This window comes from Lissotriton helveticus, chromosome 6, assembly GCF_964261635.1.
Source record: "Lissotriton helveticus chromosome 6, aLisHel1.1, whole genome shotgun sequence".
Classification (NCBI taxonomy): Eukaryota; Metazoa; Chordata; class Amphibia; order Caudata; family Salamandridae; genus Lissotriton; species Lissotriton helveticus.
This window is the reverse complement of record NC_136067.1, coordinates 11989786-12010244: the sequence shown is the minus strand read 5'-3', so window position 1 is coordinate 12010244 and position 20459 is coordinate 11989786. Positions and strand designations below refer to the sequence as shown.

The 20459-nt window shown below is 44.0% G+C and overlaps 1 protein-coding gene across 1 annotated transcript in view; it reads right to left on the bottom strand.

Annotated features, from left to right (window-relative positions):
• TTBK1 (tau tubulin kinase 1) overlaps nt 1–20459 on the bottom strand; it is a 405906-nt gene that overhangs the window by 120370 nt on the left and 265077 nt on the right. Inside the window, exons 11-12 of the mRNA XM_078647282.1 lie at nt 11289–11508; nt 9533–9810 (exon numbers count right to left, since the gene is read on the bottom strand). Coding sequence (XP_078503408.1) covers nt 9533–9810; nt 11289–11508 — 498 coding nt within the window. The remainder of the gene's footprint in view (nt 1–9532; nt 9811–11288; nt 11509–20459) is intronic.

Sequence of the window (20459 nt, the reverse complement as noted above, 5' to 3'; positions counted from 1 at the left end):
GGAGGGTGACTCTGCATAGATGTGTGAGTGGGTGATTCACTGACCCACCAGCACGGTCTTATATACCCTTATTTAGGTTAAACCTGAATGTAAAGGCACTCACAACAATAGCATCAGAAGGGATAATCACTGGCCAATCTCCTTTACTCCAAACAGAACAACACTCTTAAACTGACCAGATGAAGTGTATTAAAGAGTGAATCAAGGTATCACCATTTACTCGTTTGGCTTTCCAGGTACAGCAGGTACCTCCCTCCATGTGTCGCCCAAAGCACACTTTTAATAACCGGAGGGCTCGAAACTGCATATTAAAAAGAGCTACATAACAAGAATAGACAAGTAACAAGTGACAAGCCTGGCATGCAGCAATTATTTCAATATTGTTAGAGTAAAGCATCCTCATTCAGAATTCACAATACTTTTGTGATGATTAGAAGCAGCAAAAGTGACTCAAAAGACTGTAGAAGGCAGAGAACTATGAAGCTACACAGGAAGAGGGCTGAGTCAAGAGCAAAGAGCATAGAAGCACTCAGTGGTTTGACTCCTGTAACATCACCTGACAGGTTGAAGTGAACTTCTGACATTAACTCATGTAACTGTGGACAGGACCAGAGTGACAACCCTTAGCATGGCCACCCCAGATTCAAATCTGCATGCCATAATTGGCAACTGACGGGTCTTACTGAATATCTGACATTGACTCACATAACCGTGCACAGGGATGGAGAGACAATGTTTAAGATGGCCGCCTCAGATTTAAAACTGTTATGTTATGTTATGTTACTTTATTTCTTTTATAGCGCACGGCAACTCCAAAGGAGCGTCCCGGCGCTTTGGCAAAGAAAGACAGCATAGAAAGCAACCACACAACAGAAAAAACAGAAAGAAAGACTATTTCCTAAAAAGCCATGTCTTCAGATCCTTTCTAAAAGTCAGAAGACAGGGAGCCGATCTCAGGGACACTGGTAATTCGTTCCATGCCTTGGGTGTCAGATAAAACTGCCCGCCATAATTGCAAATTACAGGTCTTACTGAACATCTGACATGGAGTTACAAAAACGTACACAGAGCCAAAGTGACCACGTTTAAGATGGCCGCCACAGATTCAAAATTGCCTGCCAGGATGACAGAGCTTACTGAATATCTGACATTGACTCACATAACCGTGCACAGGGCCGGAGAGACAATGTTTAAGATGGCCGCCTCAGATTTAAAACTACCCACCATAATTGCAAATTACGGGTCTTACTAAACATCTGACATCAGTTACATAAACGTACACAGAGCCAGAGTGACCACGTTTAAGATGGCCGCCAGAGATTCAAAACTGCCTGCCAGGATGACAGAGCTTACTGAAGATCTGACATAGAGTCACGTAACCGTACACAGGGCCAGAGTGTCAACACTTAAGATAGCCGCTGATGATTCAAAACTGCCCGCTATGATTGGCAACTGACAGACCTTACTGATGATCTGACATAGAGTCACGTAATTGTACATAGGGCTAGAATTACATCATTCAAGATGGCCGCCATAGATTCAAAACTGCCAACTATGATTGGCAGCTCCAACACAACGTGTATACCTCCATCACTGATGTGTAGAGAGCTGCATTTGGGAAGCAGAGGCTGGGATTGCAGACGTTGCAGTCTTGAAGAAAACGTTTAAAAAAAAGAACAAATAATGGGTAAAATTAATTTTTCCGACCGACCATAGGGCAGTTGCATCCTAATACTGCGGGTGGAACCATCGACTAATAGTCGGTGGATTCCATCCCACTAAAGTGTCAGTAGGACACTTGTCCACCTCGTAATAAGGCTATATAAATCTATATAAATAAATATATATACATATAAAAATATATGTATATATATATATATATATATACACCGATTTGGCTCCGTTTAACAATCCTCTGGCGCTCTCTCCACCGGTGCAAAGACTCCTAAGCAGAGCCCCGCTTTCACAATATTTTGTCCAACTCCCTTTCATCAAAGGAATGAGTCCGCACTCACGGAAATGATTATTTCCCAAGTTCTTTATTTCAAATCGTCAATGCTCCAAACACCAGCACAAAACCAATGCGTTTCGCAACAACAGTCGCTTGCTCACGGTCAATTAGCAATGTGTTTACTCCTCCTATATTTCGAGGGAACCGCTATGACTTGTGATCTCACTTCCTGTTAGTTAGCAGGAAGCGAGATGGGAAATGTAGTTTTCTTTCATTTCGTAAATCTTGATTTTTACAATTGGTGAGATTTTAACAATTACAAGTTTAAACATAGATGTCGGTAAACAATTTCTTTACAGGACTCATTTATACGTGTGGATATTTACATTTCAGCAAATTTTCCGCATTGATTATTTAAATAATTATTCAAATAAAGAAAAGTCGAGTTCTTGCCCTCTGGTGGGCAGAATTGGATTCATACACTCTTAATGACATTTGATCTACATTAAAGCCCTCTGGTGGGCATATTTCCGCATTTAATCATATTAATCCATTCAACTCTCCGTAATCATGAATCCATTTTGAAAATCACATTAATTATATTCTTATCACTTGTAAATCATCACATTTGTTTCCATCTCCCACTGGGAATACCGATCAACCTTTTCATCACGAAAATCACCATTTGTCTCATACCATTATACTTCTCATTGTTATATTATCTTTTCACTACAATTTTTATATAAAAAGTTTTTGTTTGTCTACATTGCTTCTTCTCCTTTGGACAAAGTATCAACTTCAGTTCAGACACAATATTCCATCTGTCTCCTATAGGTGTACATATAATTCTTCGCTCTGGTTTAGTCCCCAAGGGGTCATTGTTCGGAAATTCAGGATTTGTCTGGATTCTCTACATCTTAATTGTCTTTCCTGATCTCCACCCCTTTCATGTGGCAATATACATTCAGGTGCATACGTTTTAAGCAGTTTCCAATCACTATTGTGTGCCAATTCCATATGTTTCGCGACTGCATTACTTCGATCTTTGTTTGCAGTCGCTCTTATATGTTCCAAGATTCGTTGTTTGAATTCCTTTTTGGTGCTCCCAATATATTTGAGCGAACACGGGCACTCAATTACATACACTACGTGTGTACTCTTGCAGTCGATCAATTGTTTAATTTGCCACATCTTTTTATTTGGTAACATCACTTTCTTTATGTTGGTCGCTATCTGGCAAACCTTACAATGTTGGCACTTTATGAATCCTTTGGTATTCAGCCATTGTATTCCTTTTTTCTTTTTTGTGTGATCTTTATGGTGACTTTGAATAAGTCTGTCCTTTAAGTTCCTAGCTCTCCTGAATGTGACCAGTGGGTGTTTACCCATTACTCTTCCAGTTGTCTGGTCAAGGTGTAGTAATTTCCAGTTTTTTCTTAGGATATTTATGATTTGTTTAGATTCTCTACTATAGTTGAGAATTAGTCTGATTTCCCTTTCAGAACTTGCACCCTCTACGGTTTTCTTGGTGGTTTCTTTTTTGGATGTTAAGGCATCCCTTCGAGTCTTCAAATTTGCTTTTTGCCATCCCTTCATTATGATCTTACTGTTGTATCCTCTATGTTTGAACCTCTGAGCCATTTCTTTGCTGGTTTTTTCCCATTGCTCCTCCTCTGAACAAATTCTCCTCAACCTGAGAAATTCCCCGTACGGTATATTTTCCTTTACCGATGGTTTGTGAAAGCTATCAAAGCTCAAGGTGGAATTCGTAGCAGTCTCTTTCCTATGTAGTGTGGTTTCAACTCGGTTGTTCCGGATATAGATTTCGGTGTCGAGAAAGATGGCTTTGTTACTGCTAATGTTATACGTGAATTTGATGTTGGAAGTAGAGGAATTGAGTATTTGGAAGTAACTTTCAAATTCTTGGGTTGTTCCTTCCCATATGATTAAAAGGTCATCTATATACCTTATCCATTTCGCAATTTTTTCCACATAGAAGTCATTTTCTGGGTGCCAGGCCACTTGTTGTTCCCACCACCCCATAGTGAGGCAGGCGTATGCAGGACTGAAGGAAAAACCCATGGCACAGCCACGGGTTTGTTGATAAATATCCTCTCCAAATAAGAACACATTTTGTGTCAAACACATCTCCACCATATCCATCAACATTTGGTTGTGTCTGTTGAACTGGATGCCGCGTTTTTTTAGAAAAAATGCTGTTGCATTCAGACCGATATCGTTGTCTATATTTGTATACAACGATACAACATCCATAGTCACCAGTAAGTAATTCGGCTGCCATGATAAATCCTCAAGATGTTTCAGTAGGTTTGTTGTGTCTCTTAAGTATGAACTCAAGTTGGTTACGAACGGCATAAGAAAAAAGTCTAAATAGTTTGCCACAGGTTCCATCAGAGATCCCTTTGATGACACTATAGGTCTCCCTGGTGGTCTTAGTGGGTTCTTATGTAACTTAGGTAGAAAATAAATAGTAGCTGTTACTGGATGTTCCGTACTGAGAAATTTCATTTCATCTAGATCAATTAGATTGTGATTGTTCCAGACTAAGTTTTTGATCTAGTTTTTCCTTAAACATCTTGGTAGGATTGCTTTGTAGTTTATTATAGTATTTTTTATTGTCCAACTGTAGATGTGCCTCAGTTACATAGTCTGTTGTATTTAAAATTACGATGTTTCCACCTTTGTCTGCTGTTTTTAACGTGATAGTTTTATCATCCATTAGATTTTTTAGGGCATTTCTCTCTTCCTTGGTTAGGTTGTCTTTGTAATTGGATCTTTTGATTTGATATATATCTTTTATGACTGCTTCCTGGAATAAGTCAATTTTATTACCTTGAGGTAACTGTGGGTAATATTTAGATGATGCTTTCATCCCGCTTAAACCTGCTCCTTCTTGGGGAATCACTCCTGATGCAGAGATGGTTTCCTCATCATTGTTTGTGTCTAAGTTTGTCAATGCTACCAAAGTTGGTGCTGGTGTTTGGAGCATTGACGATTTGAAATAAAGAACTTGGGAAATAATCATTTCCGTGAGTGCGGACTCATTCCTTTGATAAGAGGGAGTTGGACAAAATATATATATATATATATATATATATACACATATGCACGTATAGATATATGTATATTTACATAAAGATATCAAAATAAATAATAAATATTACAAATAAACTACAAGAAAATGTAAAATATTTGCAATTTAATTATACATAAAACAGTAAACAATATATAAAAATATGTTTACTAAAAATTAAAAAAATTACATAAATGTATATATAATTAAATACATAAACACAATAAATATTTCAACAATACTAAAAAAAAAAGATTAAACCCCAAGAATAATAAATATACTATTCCCACTCCAGTATGTGCAATAGTAGGGAAAGCGTAGGACTCAGCAAGAGTAAAATGTACTATTCACAGTCCAATAGATACAACAGTAGGGAAAACGTTGAACTCAGGAGGGTTACATTTACTATTCCCACTCCAGTGTGAGCAACAGTAGGGAGTGTGTTGGACTCAGGAGGGGTAAACATTACTATTCCCACTCCATTCACTGCTACAGTACAGAGAGCACTTCAACCAGATAACATATTTTAACAGCTCTATTGAACACCCAAAAATATAAAATTCTAAATATAAAAAGAAAATGTCCTAATTTTAAAAACTTTAAAAAAAAACTTAAATATTACAATTTTAAATAATGTTTATCAATAAAAACAAATATTATTATAATTAAAATACCACACTATATTCCCAGAAACATAGCAGACAACATTTAAAATGTAACACAAATAAACAAAGTACAAAACAATTAATATATGTAATTATTTTTAAATAAATAAAAAAAAATATTTCCCATTACTTAAATAACTTCCCCCTTCCTCTATAAACTAAACACACCTAAAATGTAACGTAACAAATATGATTATGTCACAATTGCCATCAATGTCAATAAAATAATTAAAAATAAAGTAATAATTAATTATCAATAAATAATTTTCTAATTAACTTCCATTCCTATAACCCCGAAAACGCAACAACCCACACTGGGGATATAATAAAAAAAAATCTTAATTATGCAATTTACATGATTAACTATCAATTAAATAATGAATACAAAAAAAGTATTCATTCTTTAAAATAATGTTTTCTTCCACACTGTACCCCTACAAATCCCACAACCCATACCTACAACATAACTTAAAAAATGACACAATTTATAATTCATCAATTAACTAATTAATAATTACAAAATAATTATTAATTACACATAACAAATTACTTTCCACCGTATACCTCTACAAACCTCACAATGTGCTACAACACCAAGGGGCTGATTCCAATTCCGGAAAAAATGCCTTCCTAATGCTATTCGTAGGGTCACATTCCGAGCGAATCGTATCCGGACCTTTTTCCTACAAACTAGCAAGTACGATACATTTTCATAGAAAAACCTGACCGAATCATCGGGTCCGATTCGTGCACTATGTCAGTACCTAACACGCTCAGGAAACATGGAAATCGAATCATACGGAGGCTCAGCCAACAAAATTTCCAGACACGCAAGTACGATGCATTTTTCATATGCGTCGTACAGGGCAAAAGTTCCAGCACCTCGCAGGATTCGGGCGAAGCGTATTTAAGCTCCGAATCGCACCATAATGCGGTCAAGGGAGATGAGACGGAGTCTGTTGTGTCATGTATGTGCCAGGCTGTGTAGAATCGTTCGCGTACGTGTCTAATGGGTTGTGTTAATGCTGGACTATGTGGCATCGTTCGCATACGAGTCTGTTGTGTCGTGTTGATGCTTGGCTACATGGAGTCGTTTGTGTACGAGTCTATCGCGTCAGGCTCCTTTCCGGCCTTCAATATTTTTTCCGGAAAATTCAGTTGAAAATTACATGATTCGCATCGTACTTGCTCATTCAGTTGGGGGGAGTACGATTCGGTCGGAAAAATTGACGGGTACGTGTCGGGTGAAACTACTTCCTGCCGGAATCGGAATCGGCCCCTAAGACTTGCAATAAACAATTAAATTAAATTTAAAAACAACAAAAAATGTACAAACTATATTAAGAAAAATTAACAATAATTATACAAATTATAACATATGATTAAAACATATAATAAACTACATAAAAATAATTAAAAAACAATATTATTTACAACTATATTTTTTTAAATGATGTTAACACCATAGATATTTTTGATATCGATAATACCTCAGAAAATCAATATTCTTGTCAATAATATTTCTGCATCACAATAGTTGTGGGTCATGATATTAAAAGATCGATATTTCTGCATCGCAATATTTTTTACTCTATATTTTGTCCGAATACCTCTGATCCAAGACACCACATGCAGATCCAAAAGGGATATCTACTTAAAGCATTTTCAACAAGGTGTGAAAACTGAAAGTCTCTAAGGACATGTAGGTGTTGAAATGCTGAAGGAGAAGTTCAGAAGAAAACATGTGAGTGTTTCTTCAGTAGCTTATCAGGGAATTCTAGACTGAAATTATAACTAGACATTGGGTTGTGTCATCCTACAGGAATCCACCCAATTTGAAGAACAGGAAAAAGCACCGAATCATAAAACACTGCAAATCAATTCAATTAAGGGCCTGATTATGATCACGTTCGGAGAGCAAACCGAACGACTCTGGTCTGGAATGCTTTCAGTACGACTCGCGTCAAGGGAGTCCGACCGAACAAGTACGATGCATTTGAATGTATCCGGAAATGATTCGGTTTTGACTTCAATGGGAGCCTGTGTACTGAACACCTACACAGTATACCATTGGCAAATAGGGGTGGTTAGGGATTATCGTGCACATTGTGGTAGGCACCCCTTTGTGCCTGCCACTGTGCATGGTTTGAAAGGGGGGACCCATGGGTACCCCCACAGGCACGATTCCGAGAGACCCGGGTGAAGGTGGACCTACTATGGGCCCCCAAAGACCGATTACGGCAGCCTTTTCGATCCAGGCAAAACGAATCGTAAAGGGTGTCCAAATCGTTTGGAAAACCTACTCAATAGAGCTATACGATTCGGCTCCGGAGGGCTCTATCTCTCCGTATGCTTTCCGGAGCCTATTCGGTCCGTGCTAAGGGTTTCCAGGCATCGTACGTGGTCATTCGGCATTGGGAATGAGTCGGTCGGAAACAAGGGCTTCGGATTTGAAGGAAGAAATTGGAGGCTAAAAATGATGTTTGCATCTTCAGATTGATTCGTGGGGGCATTGCAACTGCATCAAACAAAATATAGTTTGGACGACGAGTGGCCTCAATTTAATTTAGAAAATATCCAACCTTCCCAATACAATTAAAATCTTGATTTATTTTTTAAATTTGTAAATTAAATAAAGTATTTAATCATTTGTATATCTGTTTTATGAGTGCTTGTCTCTGTATTTTTTGTGCATTGATTTGTGATTCAAATCTTCAAAAATGCTTAGGCCAGGGTCCCCTGTTTTCAGTAATGACTCAGTGGGGGTCACCGGAATCCAATACATATTCATTGGGGAGGTCCCTGGGTCCCAGTAATGATTAAGTGGGGATCCACAGAAGACAAAAGGGTAAGAACCACTGCTCCACAGCATAACAGCCTAAACCCTACACCTAATCGCTTTTCAGCATTTTACGTTGTCTACACTTTGCTTCACATGACGCTCTGTAGAATACCTCACCAATGCTTCAGAAGCGCTTCTTTGAAGGACTCGTCTTGTTTATCTACTACAAGAATTGTCCTAACAAGTAAAATATCTACAATTGTATGTTGAACTGTTTAGTCAACTAGAAGCAGGGCGTCGCTTGTCAGCCTACTGAATAGTCAGAATTTCATGTTTTTACAATGAATATGTAATTGTGGGAATTTGTATATAATGCATTTAAGAGATAATTATTTGAATATTTGGTGCATCGACATCCCTGAAGGTAGAAACTTTAGGCCTGATTTAGAGCCCGGCAGATGGGTTACTCATTCACAACGGTGAACGATATCCCATCCGCCGAAATATAAATCCTGTAGGATACAATGGGATTTATATTTCGGGGACAGGATATCCGTCACCTTTGTGACGGTGTAAGCCATCCACCAAGGTATAAATCAGGCCCCTTGTGCTGGATGAAAGCGGGCCTAATTATATAACCAATAAACACTAGTCACAAAAAGCGCCAGTTCTCTTTAAACCATTCAAGTATTACTGAACTGCAACCACCAATAATCTATCCCCATTTAACATAGATTGGTGTAATTTATAATGACTGCAAAGCATGCTGTTTTAACTATATTTCCTACGGAATATTTGTAAGAGCACAATATTGTGTCATTTTTAAGTAAAACATGGATTTGCTGATATCACAGCCGCTTGTTACACTGCGACTGTTTAACATGTGTGGCGAGTGACCACCGTGGTGTACACGCATACAAAGTTCTAACGGAAAAAACCAAATGGAATGAAAAATGGAATAAAAATATTTTTAAGGCTGAGGCTTAAGAGTAGCTGTCACTCATCCACTCACGCAAGGACCATGCGCTTCTCATACTCACATAGTGACCTCGTCACATACGGCAACAGACGTTCCGCCCATTCCCAGGAAAGCAAGCCTGCCATCTAGCTGAAGGATCCCAGGGAAGGGTGAGGGAGCAAACCTTCTGTCGTGGAGGTCCACTCTGCAATCGGCTGTGGAAAGACGGTCAGACTCAGGGCTGTTGGCGCGTCGGAAGCGAAGCGAGCGAGCCTGTGTGGTAGGGGACTCTGGGGCAGCTCGTACTGGGGAGTTGGGGCAGACTCCTCGACTGGGGTCATCTTCCATCAAACACTGGGTCTGTATGAGGGAGAGACAAAAAGCATGTATAGTCAACCCTGCACAATCAGACCTTACCCTTGCCTGTCCTGCACTATACGCAAGGTCCTCTCTCTGCACTGATCACTCTTTCTTTAATTTGTTGTTAGATCTTTGAAGATGATCCTTGTGAACATGTCCCGAAATGGAGATTAACTATGCGAGATTGTGTCCTGCCATGACGCGATGGTTCCTTTCCACCCCATCAAACCCAACGATCACAAGTTCTTGTCGCGCAGCATCACAAACATGCTTTCTGACAATAAACCGCCATAGCCAGTGTATGCAGCAGAGCTCAGGGACACATGACGTCCTTGTAATTTTGTCACACCTCTCCTTTTGTTGTCTGGACAAGTCAAACCACCTTAAAGTTGTTTACTGCCATGAGATGATGGTACTGGTGTAATGAGGAGCAGGTGGAACTCTATAACCTATTCATTTCTTAGTCTTTCATGGTTCCACCCACCCTCAAACACTCAGCAAATCATATCCTGCCACAAAAGACACCTAAGACTATACCAAGAAGAACAGGAGTGGAATGGAAAGGCCTTATGGGAATTAGCACAAACCTCACATCTCTGGGTCAGGCATTCTTTTGCCTCCGTTGATGTGCATCTACACGCGTTTCATGAATCATTGTAGAACCTTGATAGTCAACTCTTAACCAGTGTACTAAACAGAAACTCTGGGCTAGTTATATTACATTTTTGGTGGTATATCAAAGGCCTGAATCTATCCCCTGTCATGTGTCACCCATGACTTATATTTCAGTACACCTCATTATCTTATAAATTACTAAAACCTTCATGACACAGAGGAAATCCCAACAAATTGACTCAATTATTTATTCTAGGCCAGTCACACCACTGTAGGGTCTGGAGCTCAAGGCTCACACATGCATAGACTCAGCTTGAATGATCTCAAGGCCTCTAGTAAACTTGAAGGCCCCACGAATCATATCCAAGTTATCAAAAACCTAAACTTTCTCTATTATTTTCTGTCACCTCATGTCTGTAAGCCCCTGAATTTAAGGAAGCCCACCCTTTGTGTACTGCACTCCATGGTCCCACACATTCCTAAGACCCAGAGATTTAAGATGTCCGTGGACTGTGCACTATATTCTGGGGCCCCACAAATCTCTAAGCCCGAAACTCGAAGAAGTCTCCTGGCTATGTACTACACCTTATACGCTCACAAATTTCTACGAGTCAGACATTGAAGATGTCTGTACATTCCAGAGCCTGCAGAAGCCTACGGTCTGTGGACTCTACTCTGTGACCCATACATATCTAGACTCCAATGCTTGAATAACCTCACTTTCCGTGTACTCCAATCAGTTGCCCCAAACATCTCTAGGTCCCAGGAGTTCAGAAGCCCACAGTCCGTCAGTTGATTTCCATTGCCCCACAAATTTCTACACCCCAGGAGTCGAACACGCCAAGCAAGCTGTGGCACATTACTTTGCTGATGCTGATTCTGAGCTTGTTGCGGTTCACGTCAGTCTCCTCCCAAATGTCGGTGTCATTAAAGCCAATGTTAGGGGCCTGGCCCAGGCTGTCAGGAGGCCTCCCTGTAAGAACCGGTGGTGCATTCTCCTGATCGCTGAGGTGCTCGCCCTGTAGGACATCCTCCGTGTTCTCACGCAGCATGTCTCCAGGCACCGGAGTCACATTTACCACCCTGAGGAAGAAAGATATAGACAAGATTAAGGGCATGCAAATTGCAGATCCGGGGCAATTAACCAATATCTTATGCAAAGCATAGCAAAGAGCAGGACAGCCCATAACTACAAAGACATGGCTTTGCTGCTCTCTTCCCAAGCACTTTTTTTTATAAACAAACAAAGGGGCCCCATGAGTAACTAAGGACCCCGGGTATCAATTATTTTAGCAAACAATGGTCCTTAGAGTGAGAAAATACAGGACAAATGAGATATATACCTAAATGGGTACTATATATATTCAATGTCCAGCCAGACAAATAATTTTAATGTGAGAATGTATTAGAAATGGCAAATGATATTCGAAAAACAATACAGCGGGACGCAATCCTGCACCCGATAAAGAGGACAAGGAGCAAAAAGAGCAAACAATAACAAATAAACAAAACAAGTTACAGGCAAAACTGGAGCTATGGTAGCTTGTACTTAATCATACAATAAAGCAAGCTAACCCAAATAGTGACCACTTTAATTATACACATTGGACCATAGTGGTACTATTTTGAATTGTCGACAACGTTTCGATCCCAAGCTCATTAATTAGAGGGATCATCATCAGGACTAAACAATTAAGATTAAGATAGATAGGTCTATATCTAATTTGTCCTGTATATTCTCACTCTAAGGACCATTGTTTGCTAAAATACTCTTCCCAAGCACTGGCACGCTCTCTGTATGCCTAGTGCCATGCAAACATCTGTGCACCATAGTTCAAAGGCATGCATGGGTCTAGCATATGTTTTGTATGTCCATTACAAAATACTATAGTGCTGTACACTATAGCACACATAAAAACTTAAAACAATTTGTGAGAAATATTTTCTGCTTCTTTGCGCCTACTTCATTGATGGCACAAAGTCTTCTCTACAAATGCTACTACGTAGGGTTTTGTGTCAAAACCCTTGAGAGGTAGCATGGTAATACCCATGCACCACCCATTGGATGCCCCTTTGACGCAAAGTAGCGCATAGCATAGCAGTACTTAGCATTACTTTTAGGTAACTTTCTAGCACAAAAGAAGTTCGCACCTAAACTGTAAACCAAACCTGGGGAGACCATCAATAAGCCATGACAACCCGACAGTGCACCCCACCAACAGTAACTGACCTCCACAAAAAAGGAGAAGACAGTGGAAAATGTTCTTAATCATTTCCAAAATTCTCCCAAAATTAATCCCTCAGGGACATACACCACACAGCTACAACCCTGCAGTAACCACTCAGAAAACTCACAGCACAGTTCTACAATTCCAAGAAAAACATGCTGTGAGGACTAACATCACACATCTACCTTCCTACACTAACCACACTCACAACCTACTTGGACAATTCAAGACAACACAATAAAAGGCGCACACACCACACATCTAGACTCCAACAAAAAGATCTCACAAAACGCTTCTACAGTTCTATAAAACATGGTACAGTCGCAAACATATGTACTACTACAACAACCACACCGAAAGAACTCACAACATACTTCTACAATTTTATAAAACACAATGCAGAATGCAGGGAGGGCAAGCACCTCACAACAACAGCTCTGAAAGAACTCACACCACACTTCTGCAAAACTATAAAAACACACTGCATGGACCAACATTATACATTAACACTGCCACAACAACCACACTGAAAGAGCGCACATCAACACCCTTAAAATACCTCACAACACACTTCTACAATTCTATAAAAACACTGTAGAGCACACATCTCTAACATTACAACCACTACAGTTAACTGACAAAACACTTTTACAATTCTATAAAAACACTGTAAGAGCACACATATCTAACATTACAACCACTACAGTTAAATGACAACACACTTCTAAAATCCAATAAAAAACACCAGGCAAACGCATTCACTATAAACGTAATAATATAAAAGTACAGTGCAAGTACACAACAGATATCAACATTTACACATCGATCACACTGAACGAACAAACATTACATTTCAACAGTCCTACCAAAATACACAAAAAGAAAATTTCATGATTAAAAAATCATACAACCACACTGATAGGATACACAATATACCCCCACTATTTCACAGAGCCGATAGTCAAAGAATGCACAAGCACACTTTTAAAATGCCTTAAAAACCACAACACAAGGACACACTACACATCTGCAAATGTCTGGAAATCGCGTGGAAAGGTCATCCATTATAAAACAACTACAATGCAAGGAAACTGTGAAGGGGCCACGACCCCTGCCTTGGCGAAGCTGCGCCTTCCCTCACGATCCCGGCGCCCGACTATTGATCCTCGGGCGTCCATAGCAACCCGGACTCCACCCCTCTCTCCTTCGTTGCAGGAGCCAATCACGGCGAGCGGAATCCCGGAAGGACTCTCCCGGGACCCCGGATGTTCCTCCCACATTCCAGAGGCGGAGCCCAGAAAACCCGGAACTGAAGACAACAGCGCGTTCAAGCAGGAAGACTCGTGGCAGGAGACAGCGTGCGGAGAACCCCGGGAGCCGAGCGGAGAGGCGGAAGAAGAAGACGAAGTCTGGACGGAGGACTGGTGGAGTCCGGTGGAGGAAGCTGGAGAGCGGCCGCAACTCACGGAAAGAGTTGCGGCGGGCCAAGTGAGTACCGACTCCCCTTGAGTGTAAATATCGCTGTGTATAGTTAGACCCTTATCCACCTTGCACACAGCACTGTAGGATATTGTACATAGCCCGTTTGTTGTCACTGGCACGAATGTATATATTGTCCCCTCACTGACCCGTCACTCAGTCACCCTTCGACCTACCCCCTCTTCCTCTTTCCAGCTCTTACTCCTCCCCTCCCTACCTCACGCTCGCTTGGCATCCCATCACAACCCCGGTGAAGGTAGACGGCTTCATACCGTTCTGTGTCGATAGAACTAACAGCCCTCTTTTTCTCTCCTTCTCATACCTCCGAGGAGCCACCGTCCCGCTGCTCGACCGACCAACCCTTCTCTGGGAAACCTCAACCCGTCTTCCAGCCAAGTGCCTTCCCTCCTCGCAGAACCACCACCGCGACGACGAACAAAGCCTCACCTCAAGACCCTGTTCTCCCTTCCTTCCCCCTTGAACTGTGTACAAACAATAAAGATCGGCTAAGAGATAGCCCACTACATACGGCCTCCACGCCTGTTATTCCGGTCCGCCTACACCCCACGATCACAGGTGGTGTCAGAAGTGGGATCACCCGGAAACATGGAGGCCGCCATGAAAAAGCTGGCGGAGACCCAGGAGCAACTGGGGAAGATGATGGAGCAATTCCTCAAGACGGCCGAGGACGACAGAGGGCAGTTACACGACGTCATGAAAGGTCAGGGCACCGCCCAGGACCAAGCGTTGGGCAAACGTACCGACGTCCTAGGACAACAGAGACCGGCCCCTTCTCTCCCCTCGGTGGTTCTCCAAAAGTATGTGCCAGGAGAAGACCCGGACTTCTTCTTCACCAATTTCTAACGACTTTCCCAAGCCGCTGCCTGGCCCCCTGACCGTTGGGGCCACTATCTGGGTCCCCTGCTTACCGGCGAGTTACAAGCGGCCTACCAACAGGCCAATATCCAGGGACAGACCCCATACGGTGACATCAAGACCTGTATCCTAGAACGCCTGGGTATTGACGACGAGACCTATCGGGTGAGGCTGCGCCAAGCCAAGGAAGGGCCGCAAGAGACCCCTCGGGCCCTGTCTTTTTGTATCAAGGACCTGGCCGACCGTTGGCTGCGGTCCTCCACGGCCACAAAAGAAGACATACTCTCCAAGATCTATCTGGAACAGTTCCTAGCCTCTCTCCATCCTTACACACAAAAATGGGTTCGTCAGCATGCCCGCCCCACACTGGAGAACGCGATAGAGATCGCCAGCGCTTACAGTCGGGCACAAGACTTTCAGAAACCTAAAGAGGAACATCCACATCGACCCCAACCCCATGGCCACAACCGGACCCCAAGACCTTTCTTACCTTCGAAACCGGAACCCCCTCCTCTCTTTCCTTACCCGGTTATGCCCCGACCACCTCCACCCGGTCCCCAATGCTACCACTGCGGGGGATATGGACACATCGTCCGAGGGTGCCCCCAGAAAGAAGAACCAATGGAGGTGGGTCTCGCCCTGAACTATGTCTGCCTCCCTGCGGGGAACAACCCTCCCGCATACCACTGACCCGTGCGAATTGATGGACACCCAGTACTAGCCCTTGCCGACATGGGATGCAGGCAGAGCGTGCTCCGACCCCAGGAACTTCCTCACCCGGTGGGGCCAGTGACCGGAACTGTAGCCATCCAATGCGTACACGGCGATACGAAACTGTACCCTACCGCCCGAATCAGGGTTCAACACCCCATGGATCACGGAAGCACCCTGACTGTGGTTCTCATTCCCTCTCTTCCGGAGCAAGTAATTTTGGGCAGCGACTACCCCGGTCTTCCCCGCCTTCTACACGACACCACCACCTCCTTAGAAAAGTGGTGGTCGGAGGCCCCGTATCCCCAAGACCCTCCACCCACAGACACAACAGCTGCCAGACCATATAAAACGAAAACTCAAAAGAAAAAGGAGAAGAGGAACTACACTGCGGCTTTTCCCATTCGTGTAGAGGAACACCCCTGGGAAACGGACAGGGAGTTTCTTGCTGCCCAACAGGAGGACCCCGTCCTCCAGGATGCATGGGGACGTGCCCTGGACAATGAAGACCGCTTACAAGTAGGTCCATACTTTTATAAAAAGAACGGCCTGTTGTATAGAAAGGGGGGAGCCCAACAGACACCCCAGTTAATCATTCCGGGACCCTTTCGCAACAAGGTATTGTTTCTAGCCCACAGTCACCTATTGGGGGGCCACTTTAGCGATGAGAAGACCGGACAGGCTATCCTGGAAAAATTCTATTGGCCAGGAGTCTACCAGCAAGTAAAACAGTACTGCCGCGTCTGCCCGATCTGCCAAAAGAATAATAAACACCGGCCCCCCCGAGTGCCTCTGCAACCGTTACCCCTTATCGACGTCCCCTTCAGCAGGGTGGGGATGGATATAATAGGCCCCATGTTACCATCCAAAAGTGGGTGTCGGAATGCTTTGGTCCTAGTCGACTACGCCACCCGTTTCCCGGAAGCAATTCCCCTACGACAACCCACCACCCAGAACATAGCAAAGGCATTGATAACGATCTTCTCCAGGGTAGGCTTCCCTAGGGAGATTCTGACGGACCAGGGGACCCCCTTTGTATCAGCCCTTATGAAACAGGTGTGCTCCCAACTAGGCGTTAAACAGATACGCACTTCCGCTTACCATCCCCAAACTGATGGGCTGGTGGAGCGTTACAACGCCACCCTAAAAACCACCTTAAAAAAACTATTGGCCTTGGAGAGCAAGAGGTGGGAAGAGATGTTACCCCTAGCGCTGTTTGCGATCCGCTGCAAAGTCCAGAGCAGCACAGGCTTCTCGCCCTATGAGCTTCTGTATGGGAGACCCCCGTGTACCTTGTTGGACATGGCCAGAGAAGCCTGGGAGGCCGAACCCGACCGAACCAGACCCCTCCCGGAGTACGTAGAGAACCTTAGAACCCATCTGGGTCAAATACGTGACATAGTGCGGCAAAACATGGTGACAGCACAAGCAAACCAGAAACAGCAATACGATAAGGGCACAAAACCACGGTCCTTTCTTCCGGGTGCCTTGGTACTCCTCCTGATGCCGTCCTCAGACCACAAACTGCTGGGTCAATGGCAAGGCCCCTTTCCGGTCCTGAGACAGGTGACGCCGGTTACCTATGAAATAGAAACAGACCCCACACGACGAGTCACCCAGATATACCATGTGAACCTCCTGAAAGAATGGGTAGGCCCTCGTCCTGTTCTCTCTAACACAGTATCAGGAACTGTCCTCCCCTACGAGGTCTGCATAGACGCTGATCTCGTGGCCAGACAGAAACAGGAACTCCGTACCGCCTTGAAGCCTTTACAACAGGTGTTCTCCTCCTACCCTGGCCACACGACGGTCCTCGAGCATGCCATCCTAACAGAACCCGGCAAAACAGTACGCCAGCGACCCTATTGGGTCCCTGAGGCTCGTAGACCTGTTATCAAGGAGAAAATAGCCCAGATGCTACGTATGGGGATCATAGAACCCTCTATTAGCAGTTGGAACTCGCCAATCGTGTTGGTGCCAAAACCCGACGGATCGCTCAGGTTTTGCATCGACTTCCGGGAGGTCAATAAAATATCATCCTTCGACACCTACCCTTTGCCTCGTGTTGATGAGGTGATAGAGCGAATAGGGAAAGCCAAGTACATCAGCACGCTCGACCTCTGCAAAGGCTATTGGCAGATCCCATTGAGAGCCGAAGATAAAAAGAAAACGGCGTTCTCCACCCCAGAAGGCCTGCACCAGTTCACCGTGTTGCCTTTCGGCCTTCACGGTGCCCCCGCCACTTTTCAGAGAGCCATGAATCAGGTGTTACGGCCTCATTCCCGCTTCGCGGGGGCCTATTTGTATGACATCATCATCTACAGTGATGATTGGGACCAACACTTATGCCACCTACAAGACGTCTTCTCCTCCCTAGCTTCCTATGGGTTCACCATTAACCCTTCAAAAACCACCTTAGCGGCACAAACAGTCAAGTACCTGGGTTATCTGTTAGGCGAGGGACTAATCCGACCCCAAAACAATAAAATCAAGGCCATACAGTCCATCCCCTTTCCCCAAACACGGAAAAAACTACGCGCTTTTTTAGGCCTTTTAGGGTACTATAGGAGATTCATCCCTAACTTTTCCCAGGTCGCAGTCTCCCTAACCGATCTCTTAAAGAAGACCACAAAGACAGAAGAAGTACTACGGCAGCCTGACCCCTCTTTGTTACACGCGTTCAACCTCCTTAAACAGTCGCTGATATCTGGTCCTGTGCTCATCAGCCCGGACTACTCCCAACCCTTTATTCTCCAGACTGATGCCTCAGAACAGGGCTTAGGGGCTGTCCTCTCTCAGAAAGATCACAACGGAGATGAGCGACCCATCCTCTTTTTGAGCCGAAAACTATTCCCCAGAGAGATGAACTACGCCGTAGTAGAAAAAGAGGCTCTGGCCATTAAATGGGCAGTGGAGAGCCTCCGCTATTACCTGGACGGACGTGAATTTATCCTATACACCGACCATGCCCCGTTGGAGTGCATGGCGCGGAACAAGGGATACAACGACCGCGTTCTTCGTTGGTTCTTATCCCTACAGCCCTTCAGGTTCAGGACCTTGCATCGGAAAGGCGTTGATCAAGGCAACGCCGATTATCTTTCCCGATACCCTCTCCCTCCAACCCGATCAAAAAGGACAGCTAGGGGAAGGGGATGTGAAGGGGCCACGACCCCTGCCTTGGCGAAGCCGCGCCTTCCCTCACGATCCCGGCGCCCGACTTGTGATCCTCGGGCGTCCATAGCAACCCGGACTCCACCCCTCTCTCCTTCGTTGCAGGAGCCAATCACGGCGAGCGGAATCCCGGAAGGACTCTCCCAGGACCCCGGATGTTCCTCCCACATTCCAGAGGCGGAGCCCAGAAAACCCGGAACTGAAGACAACAGCGCGTTCAAGCAGGAAGACTCGTGGCAGGAGACAGCGTGCGGAGAACCCCGGGAGCCGAGCGGAGAGGCGGAAGAAGAAGACGAAGTCTGGACGGAGGACTGGTGGAGTCCGGTGGAGGAAGCTGGAGAGCGGCCGCAACTCACGGAAAGAGTTGCGGCGGGCGAAGTGAGTACCGACTCTCCTTGAGTGTAAATATCGCTGTGTATAGTTAGACCCTTATCCACCTTGCACCCAGCACTGTAGGATATTGTACATAGCCCGTTTGTTGTCACTGGCACGAATGTATATATTGTCCCCTCACTGACCCGTCACTCAGTCACCCTTCGACCTACCCCCTCTTCCTCTTTCCAGCTCTTACTCCTCCCCTCCCTACCTCACGCTCGCTTGGCTTCCCATCACAACCCCGGTGAAGGTAGACGGCTTCATACCGTTCTGTGTCGATAGAACTAACAGCCCTCTTTTTCTCTCCTTCTCATACCTCCGAGGAGCCACCGTACCGCTGCTCGACCGACCAACCCTTCTCTGGGAAACCTCAACCCGTCTTCCAGCCAAGTGCCTTCCCTCTGCGCAGAACCACCACCGCGACGACGAACAAAGCCTCACCTCAAGACCCTGTTCTCCCTTCCTTCCCCCTTGAACTGTGTACAAACAATAAAGATCGGCTAAGAGATAGCCCACTACATACGGCCTCCACGCCTGTTATTCCGGTCCGCCTACACCCCACGATCACAGAAACACAACACAGTTTTACAATCCAAAGGCAACTGCACTTCCACAATCCCAGACCATATGCTCACACTTCAAGAACACACACCAGACTTTCACAATTCAACAGCAATTAACACAGCAAGACCCAAAGCACACTCCAATGCAACATCTGATACGGGAGCTGATTCTAAAAAAACAGAAACTAATTACTGTAGGCTTACAGAAACATTTTGAGGAAATGTCAAACTTTTTGGGAATTCTGAGTTTTTCATGACTACTCATTTGAAGATGTCATGAGCACAATTTTCCAGGAACTATTCTGAAATGTTTTTGTAAATTTCAACATTCTCACATGTGAAAGCATTTCTGCAGGTGAAGATGTTACAACTGCAAATGTATGCATGCATCAACACTTTGTAAACCTGCTTTTAGACTTAAAAATGTTTCTATTTTTATCCACTGGGAAAAGATTTTTTTCTTGGGGAAAACCCATGCCTACATAAACAATTGTCAAGATGATCCCATGTCAGTACTTTACACAAACAAATTCATGACCAAGGCATAAGTAAATCCCAGGCAGTATATTCTGTATGTAAATTCAACAACTTCACTACAACGGCACTGCAAAGACACAGGTCACCCTTCCAC